At 39.7% G+C, this 14,009-nt stretch overlaps 1 protein-coding gene across 1 annotated transcript in view; it reads right to left on the bottom strand.

The window, feature by feature from the left end:
• The window catches only part of LOC119901259 (cadherin-2-like), a 90,883-nt gene that overhangs the window by 14,933 nt on the left and 61,941 nt on the right, over positions 1-14,009 (bottom strand). Inside the window, exons 12-13 of the mRNA XM_038716853.1 lie at positions 7,964-8,197; positions 2,544-2,777 (exon numbers count right to left, since the gene is read on the bottom strand). Coding sequence (XP_038572781.1) covers positions 2,544-2,777; positions 7,964-8,197 — 468 coding nt within the window. The remainder of the gene's footprint in view (positions 1-2,543; positions 2,778-7,963; positions 8,198-14,009) is intronic.

Raw genomic sequence — 14,009 nt, 5'->3', positions numbered from 1 at the left:
CCCCAATCCACACTAAGGCCATAAACTGTGACAAGGGGTCGCAAGTAGACTTTGCTTCGTTTTAAGAGATGACAAGCCAAAAAGACTGGAAACCACTGCTCTAAAATACCACTAGCTGCCACAGCTGTTACTGTGTGATGGCAAATACATCTCTACATTCTTCAACTTCTCAACATTTGGATACACAGCTACCTCATTAAATGTTACTTATTTTTACAGCTACATTGCAACCCTCTACTCGCTATGCTACTATATCTGTGTTTTTCTGGTTCTGCTTTCAGACATGTTCAATTATCAGCCTGTTTTCCAGGAGACCTGTTTCCTTATAATTAATTCAAGATTTATGTCACTGCAAAGCCTCTGTTATCTGCTCAGCCTTGTAGAACCAAACAACCACTGAAATCCCCTCATATAAGAGCTGTATTTTAAGGAATGACAGAAACACACAACTGAGGCCACAACTGGTGGGTTTAAAAACTTGCGAATCTTTCTCCTTTTGATCATATTAATCTTCTCATATCTAAAGTTTTATGAGACAGAGGAGCTGAGGGTGTGTATGTGCATGTTTGTAAACCCACACTGCTGTACCTGCAAGGCCCAAAATACATTAGGACGCTCAGTGAAATTGTAAGTGAGGACAATTCCAACCCCACAGAGACGATTTGAAAAATGGCTTGTCACCATTACTAACATTTTTCTGTGAAACAACATCAAAGACTGGCTGCTTGCAGCCTCACAGCCTTTCAACATGACAACATATCTAGTCTATTTAATATAACAAGACCACTGCTTGTGCCGGACTCCAGAATTGGCCTCATTCCATAGCGTGGTCAACGTGCCACATATAGAGCATAAAACTAACTCTTCTGTCTTTATGTGATCATTACTTCCGCTGGCTCTGTCCTTTTCCATTCTTCTTCCTTCTGTCCTCTTCACAAACTGCTATTCCATGATCAAACTGCCCAAGATGTTACAGGTGTTAGTCTCTAATGCTGGTGCCATTGCAACATTTTGTTTTGAAAACATTTGAACTGGAAATTCACAAAAGATCAATAAAGAAACATTATTCAGCTATTCCACCTAACTCTACATTTCAAATAATGTCACACTTACTCCTAATCAGAATCCTGACCCCTTCATCAGCGCTTTCACAACAACTCACGCTTCCACTAACATGCTCAAACTTAAAGTGACACTTTATTAAGAAACTACACCTAAAGTGAAACTTATCCCCTTTCAACACTTCCATTTTAAATATCTGCTGTATAAGGGATATAGGAAATTAACAATGCTGCATGAATAATTTAGCAAGTAATTAAGTCATAATGTAATTACTAATTAAAAGTGTATTATACTTTGTGGGAAAGAATAGTCCATCCATACTAAGAAACTGCAGCCCTTACTGTACAGTATTGCTGCTTGAAGCTCTATTTTCTTTTGTTCCATTTGCCTTTTGTAGGTACTGTTGGATCACCCTCCTGCAATGTGTGCTCAAAAATGGCCATGAAAAATTATTTGAAAGTTTTGTACATTTCTAATTGTACAACATGAGGTGCAGTTACAATTTCCAGTGAAATTTGCAGTTATTAAAATATAGTGTAGATTCCATTTCAATAAGGCTTCTCTAGTCTCAAATGTTGCCTGCTGCACTAATAATTTTTCTGCCACAGCTCAGCCTGCAAAGCTCTCTCACTGGGCCTGTTTTCAAAAAAGCCCAGTTGGCCAAGGTGCTTTTATTCAAACTGTCTAATCAAAACATTTAATTTACTCTAAACAAGTCAGACCACAAGTTCCTGTTTGTCCACTCAACACTACACTCACCTTTCAGCAATATGGTGAGGACGCAGCTCAAAATGAAGTGCTACTTGTTAACAAGTACATAATTCATGAAAAACTGCAACCGGCTTGACACTCACGGGATTAGAGCCTGGGATCTCTGCCATGGCAAACCTATGCTTTACCAAACAAGCTTCACTAAGAGTAACTGGAACAAAAGTGGTTATTTCTTTACCTTTAAATGTAAATAATAGATGGAGTAAAATTATACTTGTTTCCCTGTGGTAATTAATGGACAAAATGTGACTGTTACCCCAAACCCCACTACTGCCCCTTGTGCCTTGTGTATGTACCCTCTTGTACCACAGAACTGTATGCCAATCCATCCAATAGTTGTTATCAAAGGGAGGTCTGTAAACTGTGATGGATGTAGGCAAAAAGATATTCATATCCATATTGTAATATATACATGTATTACACTTTCAATCAGGCTTCAGCCAAGAAGATTCACACTTTACAAAGGCCTTCCATACAGCCTGCCACAACAACTGTGGATGGAAAGTGTTGCTAGCTTCAGATGTCAGCTTTAAAGCAGAAAATACACTTATTATTTCTTTATATTTTTACATTTATTTTTTCCATGGCTGAAATTTAAGGGGTTGTAACGTTTGCATAGTTCCTGTCAATTCAAATTCAGTTTCTACACATCGTGTATATTGTGTTCAGTCTACTAAGTGTTACAGCAACAACCTGTGTGTGTGGCTCACCTAATAGTATGATGATACAGATGAGGATGGCGATGATGGCTCCGGTACCCAGCCCAGCAGCAATGATTCGCTCCATGTCTACACAGTCTCCATGGTGATCACACTGGCAGACCTTAACCCTCAGGTAGGACGTGTTGGACATGGGCAGGTTGCCAGAGTCTGTGATCATGATAGGAACCTCGTAGATCCCACTGGCCAGGGAGCCGATCCGCAGTCGAAGCTGGGCGTACTCACCTAGAGTATGATAAGAGAAAGATGGAAGGTTAGATAGACAGAGAAATTGAAAGATAGGAAAGCGCAGTAGTTCCTCACCTACAGACTTCATCCTGCTTCATACTGATGCTCTTCCACTCAATTACACTGGGAGCTGCCCAGTTCTGCTAGAGTCTGCTAGTGGCGGTCACTGGAGCAGCTGTGGGTTTTTGCTTTGCAGAATACATTTGAACAGCAGTTGCTGAAAATATTAATATTATTTTATATTAATTTTCAAGATGCCAGCTAAAATGGAAATGGATTTAGAAACTTTACACAAACCCTACACCAGGCCTGAACCCACAAAAATCAATTAGTGATTGTGAGGTAGGAAAAACTGTAGTGAAAAAGAGAATAACTTGTCTATTTCTAAATGGCTCCGGCAACTGAATGGCAATTGTTCCCCAGACATCTGATTTACAATCAAACAGGGCCAGATTTACCTTGTTATGTAGCTTTAATCTAAGAGGAGAAAGTGGATCATTTCTCTTTCGTATAGTGTTCTAAATGAAATCAAGGAAATGGAATGAAAGCAATAGCCAGTAATAGAGAAAACTGTTTCCTGTACAAATGTTGAAGTATTCTAGAAATTAAATCAAACATGGCAAGTTCACAAAGGCAAAATGGTAGGTTAGTCACTGCAGGCCAGTGGAGGTTCTTGAACCATCACCTGTAGCTGGTCGCCACTGTCACATGTCCTCTGGTCCAAAGTCCTCTGGTTTATGACATTCTTAGCACAATATTCCTCCTTCTGATTATTTCTAAGATGAATCAGTCTGAGGTTAGACTAGTTCCTTGATATGATGCATCAAACCCAGCTCACAGTCAGTGGAAGGAAAATTTGTTGTGATTATATTATCATCTACCTCTACTTGCCAGTGGACTTTTGGGACGGTTATAAGTCAAGTCTCATGTTGTCGAGTGTAGAGTTTCATTATTGACCGTGGGAATACACATCTGTGGTAAATATTCTGATTCAGTTCAATTCAACTTCAGTAATATAGCGCTAATCTCAAGGTAAGATTTAGTGGCTTATTCCAGAGTTTAGGACCATATGGGCCTGTGTACACCAAAGCGTTTTTCCTGAGGCCAGCGTCGTTATTCAATTCATTGCCATGGGAGTGCCGCGTATTTCCAACATGGTAAAAATGGCAGCAGTGTGACGAGGCGCTAAATGTCTATTCCACGCTGGGCACTGGGTGTTTTTCCCGGTCGCCGAGATTTGATACATTTTCAACTTTGGGTGAAACTCGTCACTGTCACTTTTTACCCAGCCGTCCAATCACAGTGCAGGAGGGGTGGAACAAACACCACACCGAACCATCTCTTGAACGAAACGATGAACCTACTCGGTGAGGTGCTTTCTCGCCAACAAAATCTCATGAACCCACGTATAGCAAGTCTGTCCCCTTGCTCTACATGTTAAAGCCTTCTCTTCATGCAGAGCAAGGGCCGGAGCACGTAGGTTTACCCTACTTTGTGGTGACATTTTTACATTGAGTAAATTTAGGTAGCCTACTTGCAGCACATCACCTCCACGGATATTAGCCACGGTATCAAGCCAAAAAAAGCCAACAACGCTGCACCTCCAAAGCAAAGCCTAGCGCTCCCAGAAGAGCAGCTGGTGTTTTCAGCTGGTAAAAAACGCTTGGTGGACCTATCTCCTGACCTCAGTGAACATCTAATATATATTATACCCAAGTATAGAACTTTAGTCCGGAGGATATGTTAAGTATGGTGCAGCAAATGCACTGGGCCGTTCAGGTCAACGGGTTTGGGGAGTGGAAGATGAATCTCACCCCCACTTAAAAGCATCCTGGACACACTAACAGGGAGGACTCCATTATATTTATTAGTTACGTTCAGTTCAGTGTGCTTTTTTTGATTAAGTGTTATATGTATTGTATATATATATATATATATATATAGCCCCCCTCCAGTTAATTTTGACATTTCTATGATATTTCATATTTTACCGAGTCATTTCCTTAAAATGTTGATTACCCACATAGTTTGCCAAATATTTTTTGCCAAATAGCTTAATTTTGTGCTCAAAGTTGCAAAAATTGCTTGGTTGCTAAAACGGGGTTGTGACGTATGACTATAGTAATTCCATAAGTCATACGTCATTCTCCAAACTTGCGCAGGACTGCCGGAAAAAAAGAAGAAGAAGCTTGCGCAGGCGCTGTCATATCTCGTTAAAAAAACTCACGCCTCGTTAAGTCAGAGCGTCAAACCGATAAACATCGTTGTCAGCTAGCTAACCAATTTATCATATATTTTACTTAGAACTTACAGTAGGTATGACTCTCTGTGTCTGTGTGTCTGAGTGTAGGTTTGTCTTTCTAGTTTAGTGAGCTAAGTTAACTAAGTTGTAGTTAGCCAGGTGTAGTTAGCTAGCATAGTTATTGCAAAAAGTTAGTTAACAGAGAGTGTTCATTTTATTTTTTAGTTTATAATTATTATTCCTCTTCATTATGGCATCTGTATGTTGGATCAGTGGTTGGATGTCTTGAGATGACAGAAAACATGTCGCACTTTCACCTGCAACCTTTTTATACACAGTCTGCAACATGTATTTTACTGACGGCTGTTTCACCGATGCATCGGTGGAGGAAATGGTATCAGAAGTCTGGAGCTGAGGAGCGACGCTATCAGCGTTGCTGAAACGGTGAGTTGTGCACTCAAATCACTTATTCACACTAGCGAACTAGCGTTAGCTGACAAAGTAAAAATATTTATTAATTAACATGACGTGTTGTCTGTGTGTGAGTGAGTATTACATCCTAATAATTCATTAATTAATTTCAATTCATGAGGCAGGTTTGAATCCAGCTATGGGCTTCTCTGTGTAGAGTTTGCAGGTTCTTCCTGTTGTCACAGCCCGGCTCATGGACTGGACAAAAACGGGGGACACAGGGTAAACTAAATAACAGTGATTTATTTATAAGAAAATAAGCCAACCAATTAGTGGGAAGAATCTGTATAGTCAGTAGTGTACGGAGTGGATGAGTGAAAATGTGCTGCATGGATGTTGTGCAAGACAAGAAACCAAACAAACAAAGGAAGCTGTGAGATGAGGAGGTCCAACCCAAGACTGACTGCTGCCTGGGCTTATATGCATGAGGCACACGGGGCCCGGTTGTGTCCCATGCCACTGATTACCCTGCCAATCAGGTCTGCAGCCATGGAGACAGAAAGCACACCAACAGCAGTATGAACCCCGCAGAGGGGCCGCCACACTCTGTTCATGTGTGTTTCAGTGTATAATGTTATATTTCTAAATGTGTACTGAGTTTTGTAGATGTGTAAGATAATTAGTTTTATAAAAGAATCACTCATGGCTTTGGCCAAGCAAGAGGCAAAGATGTGACAAGAGCAGCTACACAATCACAAGTCATAACTACTCTGATGATGATAACCTATATACTGTATCAAAACTTTTGGTAAATTTTCAATAATGAGCATTGGCACCACAAGTGTGTGGCTTCTCTGCTTGTTTTTGTCAACTAGTAGCTCATTAATATGGAGGTCCTTAGCGCTCAGCGCACTGAAACTTAAGAAGCGTATCAGCTGTTATCAATCATACAGTCGATGGTCCTGTCACGCACTGCACACAATAACTCCCAGCTACGTTTTATGGTGCGCTTACTTTACCGCGGGGGTGTGGGGGGTGGCTCCGCCGATGCATTGGTAAAACGGTCGTCAGCAAAATGCATGTTGCAGACTGTATATAAGACGGTAGCAGGTGAAAGTGCAACGCGTTTTCTGTCATCTGTCCTCCAACACCGCATGCACAGATGCCATAATGAAAATGAGCACACTAAACCAAGAGGAGGAAACCCTCTGTTAACTAACTTTTTGCAATAACTATGCTAGCTAACTACACCTGGCTAACTACAACTTGGTTAACTTAGCTAACTAAACTAGAAGGACAAACCAACAATCAGACACAGAGAGTCATACCTACTGTAAGTTCTAAGTAAATGACATGATATATTGGTTAGCTAGCTCACAACGATGTTTATCGGTTTGATGCTCTGCCTAAAGGAGCCGTGATAGTTTTTAACGAGGCATGACAGTGCACCTGCGCAAGTTTGGAGAATGACGTATGACTTATGGAATTTCTATAGTCATACGTCACAACCCCGTTTTAACAACTAAGCAACTTTTGCAACTTTGAGCACAAAATTAAGCTATTTGGCAAAAAATATTTGGCAAACTATGTGGGTAATCAACATTGTAAGGAAATGACTCAGAAAAATATGAAATATCATAGAAATGTCAAAATACACTGGAGGGGGGCTTTAACCTGCCACGCAGCAAACGTTAAGTGTAACATTTGGCTGAGTCACTCGCTGTCCCTCATGTTGTGACACATGGACACATACTTGGCGGCGAGGTTTGCTGTATGTCCTTCTTCTAGGATTAATTCATTATTGTTATCTTTAAGTTCTTTAAAATCCGGTATTAATAGCATTTCTCAAAATATTGCTCTATCTATCTAGCGATAGTCTTCAAGCTACAAACCAATCTACACCTTAAGATCTCTGCTGGTTCACCTTAAACACAGGACCCCCTGAGAAGAAGACTTGAGTGGTGTATGACAACAGTGCAGGAAGCCTTTTTGTAAGTCTAATGCTGACCATTACACTGACACAGCATTTAAACATTTAGTTTTCAGTACTGTGTTAGCAGTCATTTTTACAAAGTGAAGACCACGTCCTGTCTATGCATAAACCCATTTAATAAATAAGGCATGCTTTAGCTTTCTTTTTTATTGTTACTGCTTTGTTCTGGATAAAAACATGAAACATGTTTTTGCTTTTAAGTTTCACATCAACTATTCAGAGTCAGGTTTCAAATAACTCCAGTCTCCTTGCAGTCATGTCCAAGTCAAATTTCAAATGGCAGTTTTTGGGGATTTATGTCTGACTCAGTCCAAGCCTGTAGTCTCAAATGCACTCTAGTTAAAATATTTTACTGGACCTGGAGTAACAGTTTACTATGAGGTAAATAAAGCCTTTTGGCCTCTCCGGACGTGACAAAGGCTGAGGTAGAGGTAGATCTTTTTATGCATTATTCCCTTTAAGCAGGCAGTGAGAGTAAGAGAATGAATAAATTAATGATTAAAATTGACATACTCAGACACGTTGTTCCATACTGACCATTGACACGACTGAGCGTCCAGTTGCGGCGTACATCTGATGGACGAATGGCCAACTCGAAGGCGAACGGTCCAGCGTTAGGGGTCAGGTCGGAGTCACTGGCTGTGACGTTGATAGCGTTAGGATCTGGCTTCTCACACATTTCCACCTCAGGGGGGAACACATGTGGTGCATTGTCGTTTATGTCCAGCAGGTACATCTGAAGGGTACCTGTCCCGCTGGCAGGTGGGATACCTGGACACACAGAATGAAAACATGTTCAATATTTTATTTACTTTTTTACTTTTTTATTTGTATTTAACAGCGACAATCAACAAAACATTATTGAGCAACATTTACTGTCTCATTAATTAATTACCATCTGTAGCCCTGGGGAGAGGCCACCAGTGATGTGCAGGTTGATTAAGTAAAAAAACAGTCAGCTTGATAGCTCAGTTGAATCAAAATTCAGATGAGATGAATCATAACTATTATTGGAAGACTCAATTTTACACCAAAATCTCACGCACGTTTCCCTTTGCCTGATAGTTGGCTTTACTTAAGAAGATAAACATGGTAATGGTAAACATGATAAACATATACGCATAGAAATTGTTTTACTCTACTACTACTCTAAAACAAGTTTAAAACACAGGTAAAATCATCACACTCCATAATAAAACCTGTCCTAAGGATTGTGGGAGGAAAAACGGGTCTTAGCCTCATTAAAACCAGCAAAGATTGATTTATCTTACTGCTACATCAAAATATTATGAGCAAAGTTCATATTTTTGCCTGGGAGAGGCACAATGGCTCATGCAGTGTCCAAAATGAAAAGGGTTGATCCTCTAAGTGAGGATGATATCCTAGGCAAATTTCACGGCAACCTGCCATTTACTGTTTCTTATGTGTAAATGGACATTTTGGCCTGATGGTGAAACCAGAGGAAGGGTCTGATCAACAGTAATATTAGGATTCATTCTCTGGGGTTGATGAAAATGAACAGCAATTTAAGATCTGTCAGCAGTTTTTAAGATACTTTGCTTGGCAAAAAAAGTGTTGCCCAAAGGGAGCATTTGACATCATGATAACACATAAGAGGTCTGGTGGTCCGCATATTATTCAAGGAAAATACAATATTTCCCTATAGTCATCAATTCCTTTAAAAAGAGCCAATCAAAAAGTTTCTACTAACAAGTCACAGCCTGATGTCTCTTCTTCTGAAACTATTAAACCCATCAGTGAGCCTCGCTGCTGCACTGGATCACATGTTCCTTCATCATGAACACATACACCATCCTGCTGCCCCAAACACTCACTAGAGCACCATATGTGGATTCATCCGCCGCTGAAAATAGTCCCTAACAGATGCACAATGTTTGGTAAAAACTACAGTAAGCAGCTGTTTTAGGAAATTACTGAGCTTGTTAAACATGAAACTATATATCTGTGAGCTCCATTAGGAACCAATGTGCTTGGAGCTGAGAGCCACAGACACAGTAGGGAAGGCAAAAAGTACTGAGAGACAGACACATTGATGGTTTTAGCCATTTGATGTTTTTTGTCCTGTCTTTTCATGGGATTTGTTGAAGAAAAGAAAAATATATCTGCAGCCTTATCCTTTGAGTGAACGTCCAGTTTCATAATGCCACATGTCAGAATGTACGACCTATACAGTAATCAGCAATTAAGTTATTGAAAATTCGCTGGCTAAATGCTACTATTCACATCCTTCCAGCTATGCAAACTATTGCTAACAGTATGCATAGCTGGGACAGTGACAAGGCTACTGCATCACATGAAATAAATGAATGTCCTCTGGCAAATCAAAACATGTATTCCTCATGGACATAGTATAAACTACAGAATGCTAAGGAATAATAGGCGATCGGTACACATATGGGGATGTTTGCAAGTGCTTGTCCTTGTGTCTTAGTGTGGTTTTGTATCATTGAGCTCCTTGCACAGTGTGTGTGTGTGTGTGTGTGTGTGTGTGTGTGTGCGCCCAGCAAGGGCAGAGAATGTGCTAAGGCAGTCAGTTAGCAGGAAGCATGGAGCACAGCGGGGTCTCTGTGTGGAGAGGGTGGATTAGAGTGGATAGAAGGAGCCACTGCTGAATGACATTACTCTTGAACAATTTTCCACTTTCAACAGAGAGTCCTATATTCTATGGATATAAAGCACAATTGTGATCAAAACAAGAGCAAGAAGACATTGGGAATCACGCAATAAATAGGCAGAAAAACATCTCCATTAGAAATCAATGGGAGTATTGTGTCCATGTAATCCCACAAGTCTCCCTGATCAGGACATTTGATTACAGGAATACGGAATTGAAATGTAATTAAGGATGGACAACCGGCAGCAACCAATGAAAGTTAAGCTGCTGTAAGAAAAAGGTCCACTAGACAGAAAGACAGAAAGTTTATTATGACAATGTTTTACTGTTTATTATGATTTTATAGTTAGTCTTAATATGCTTTGGCAGCGTTATGCAGTCATGCCAATAAAGCCACTTGAATTGAAACTGAATGGAGATGATGCAACCCTCTCTCTACATGGCTCTGAAGCAACCGTAGCGACAGAGCAGCTAGAGCAGCTAGGAGTATGGCAACAAAAACAAAAACATCAAAAAAAGTTTGTTTGCTTCAGATAAAACCAAACTACAGTCACAAAGAAAGTGACAGACGTGAGGACAAACCTGGAGAGCCACTGGTGTCACTGCTCTCAGACAGGTTGCTATTTGTAAAACACTTGGAGCAGGCTATGTAGCTGTTTCATTTACTCTACCTAAATAATGGATTGTTGTCTAGGAACTGTGTACAGTATTTTTGTTACTAGCTGTGAACTTGAGCCTGGGAGGAGTTAACCTGTAGGTCTACATCATGAGGACGTGCCAACAGTGTTTAACTGCAAGAAGGGGGAAACAAAGGTTCTGCACTGCAGGTTTAAGTAAAAGTACTTCAAAATATACTTTACCATACTATACTTTACCATACTTTACTTTATCATATTATTGGATTATTAATGTGTTCATCGTTTTAAAGGAGCAATATGTAGATTTCAGCAGCAGTAACACAACATGCTGGAAACTCCCTCTGCAACGTTACAGTAATATTTTTATCAGATTTCTTGAATATTTCTTAAGGGGCTTTGTTGATGGAACAGGGAAAGATAAGACAGGTCTAGCTTAGAGTACTTTAGCTGACCCCAGAAGTGTTTTCTGACATTATAACTTTAGGTATTTCTCACATGTACTTGTCCTTGTCAGGGAGCCAACAATAGACTGATTAGTTACAGTAGCTCAGGCATCAGGCTAGCAGATATCAGTGTTCTCTGGGAATCTTATAAGGTTGAGTTCTACAAGAATGTTTACAAGAACTAACTGGCTCCACAGATTAGACTCCAACTCATGGATAGTAATAGATTCCAATATGACGAAGCATTGGAGTCTAAACATCAGATAGATTAGGTGTTCTAGGTGAAGGTGACCTAATAGAGAAACCTACAGGCACTAGGGGGAAGACAGAAACATAAAAGGGACCACAAGATGTTATCCTTCAGATTTGGTGTTGGCATTTAACGTGTTCACATGTTTGATGCTGGCACTGCATCTCCTCGGCCGGGCTCAATAAATCATGATATGTTAAGTCTTCATCAGTCTCTGAAACTTCTTCACACCTGAACCTGGCTCACAAAATATCTTCAACAAGATTGAGGTTGAACTAATCCATGCTGGTTACATAATAATGTTACATTTAACTTATTGCATTTAGCCGTCATTATACATCAGCGTTAACTCGCCTGTCTGCTTTTCAGTAACATTACTATCTGTGTATCACCGGAGGCTCAGCAATGTCAACACAGCTAAATGTATTGGATGATGATAATGAAACGGTTAGTGAACTAGACTGAATATTATAATGAGATTGTTGCCACACTTTAAAACAGTAACATTACTGTAGCCGATGGGTCTTCCTCTGTGTTGTTGTCGCCGTTTTGTTGCAGTATTGTATAGTATGTCACGTTAGTTACAGCGACTGAGATGGTGGAAAGCAAACAGCGGCAGGTCCGAGCTAATGTAGCATTAGCTGGCTATCCTGCCTGCATCACTATAGGCTAGTAAACAAACCGCTCCACATTTGCTTTGTACTGTTACAAAATTTCTTGCCGGCTAAAATCAACACTTTGACATAATACGTCTGGTACACAGGCTAGTAATGGGAATCACGTTAGCTAGTAGTGAAGTAATGTGGAAAACAACTTTGTACCGGATAACGTTATTAATTGCTCGGCGTTAGCTGGCGAGCTAACGTGACTCTCTCTTTGACTCCAGCCTTTCTGATGTTGACTCTGTTTTCACTGACATTCTGAACCCAGTTTGGTCTGATGGGTTTCAGCATATAAACCTTTATTGTTGTTTTTATCCTAAGGTGGAGTTTCTGTTGGAGTCTGTGTTGTGCTAGGAGCCAGCTGTTTTATGGTGTTAGTGGACTGCATGTCGTTAGCTGCAGTGTTGTTGCTGTAGTCGGAGAGAGGCTCAGGAGCGCGCACAGGGCTACATCCCATCCCAGTGTCCTCATTAAAAGCAGAATAGTGGCTGTTCCAACCAACAGAGAAAACAGGTGTGTGCTTCATTTCTAAGTGAGGCTACAACCCATTGACAAAAAGGGAGTATAAATGTGAGTAATTTCATTGAAAAACTACATACAGGCCCTTTAATGTTGCAACTGCTCATTTTCATTCATATGAATTTCCTCATTGATTTAATAATATAATTTGTTTATTGATTGTATTTTGTAATCAGAATTTGGAAAGTAACTAGTAACTGATGCTGTCAGATAAATTTAGTGGAATGCAGTGTAATACTCAGATAAAGTATGAGCATCTGAAATTCATACTAAGATACCTGAATAAATGTACTTAGTTATTTTCCACCATGTGGTTTGAGAAACACCATGAATTTATCTAACACTAGCTAGTTTAGCTAACATTACATTTAAGAAAGTCATGGGCTTTAGCCGAAGCAACTAAAGTGCTGCACTGTAGCCAAACATGACAAACATGAGTAACAATGCATGTTAATGTTCACTATAAAAATAAAAGCTTACTTTGAGTTTCACTAGACACATCTGCCAAGGGTGTCTTCAAGCTGACATTATCTAGCAGACAAGATCAAAGTTCTGATAGGCCCACAGAAATGCCACACAAGCGGATTATTACACTATGGACAGTCCAATAAGGTTGAAGATAGCCTGGATCAGCACAAAGGACCATCTCATAGCAAAGACAATAAAGTCATTCTACCCTCACTCACTTGGCCATTTGTGAACATGCAAACAGGCCTAAAAATAAAACTTCAACATCTAGTCTCTTTATTCCAACTCTACTAGTTAGTATAAAGATATTTTCAAATGTCCAACTGCAATCACAAAAGTAATTCCTTTCGCCGTCAAAAATCATGTAAGAACCACACCATTTAGCATTCATACTGAGTGAAGTTGAGATTTGCAAGACATAAAATATATATAAATATCAGTATTACATGTATTTCCCCTGGTGGACTCAAAAAACGATTACAGGGCATGCAGCTTATAGAGCAGAAACATTACCCAGTGTTGGGGAGTACCGTTGCTACATGAAGAGACCTTATTGTATACCTTGTTTTTATTTTTGTTCTATTCTAAATTTTAATATTTGTATATATGTTCTGTGCATGTAGCATGAAGGGAGCTACAATGTTGATTTCTTTGTGTAGCCCTGTGCAGTAGAATGAAAAAATCCAGTAAATGTATTTGCACTTCTCGCAGTGGCATTTAGGAAGAGTAGCTATTTTCAGAATCATGTGATGTTTGAAGTAGTGAGCTATTTTAGCGGCTAGTGCGACTAAATACTATATCACTGTTTTATAAACAAAAGGCTTACTAATGGTTTTTTTTATTATTTCATAATTGTGATATAATAATACATTTCTTTATTGCATCTATTAGGAGTAGATGTTTCTAGTGTTGGGCACTTTCTTTTCTTTACTCTTTCTAGCTAGTTGCTACTTTCAGTAGAAGTGTAG

This window comes from Micropterus salmoides, unplaced genomic scaffold (assembly GCF_014851395.1).
Source record: "Micropterus salmoides isolate LMB-PRFRI ecotype aquatic unplaced genomic scaffold, ASM1485139v1 Ms_hic_scaffold_13, whole genome shotgun sequence".
Lineage (NCBI taxonomy): Eukaryota > Metazoa > Chordata > Actinopteri > Centrarchiformes > Centrarchidae > Micropterus > Micropterus salmoides.
Note: the sequence above shows the minus strand (reverse complement) of the source record. Positions and strands in the feature narration are given on the sequence as shown.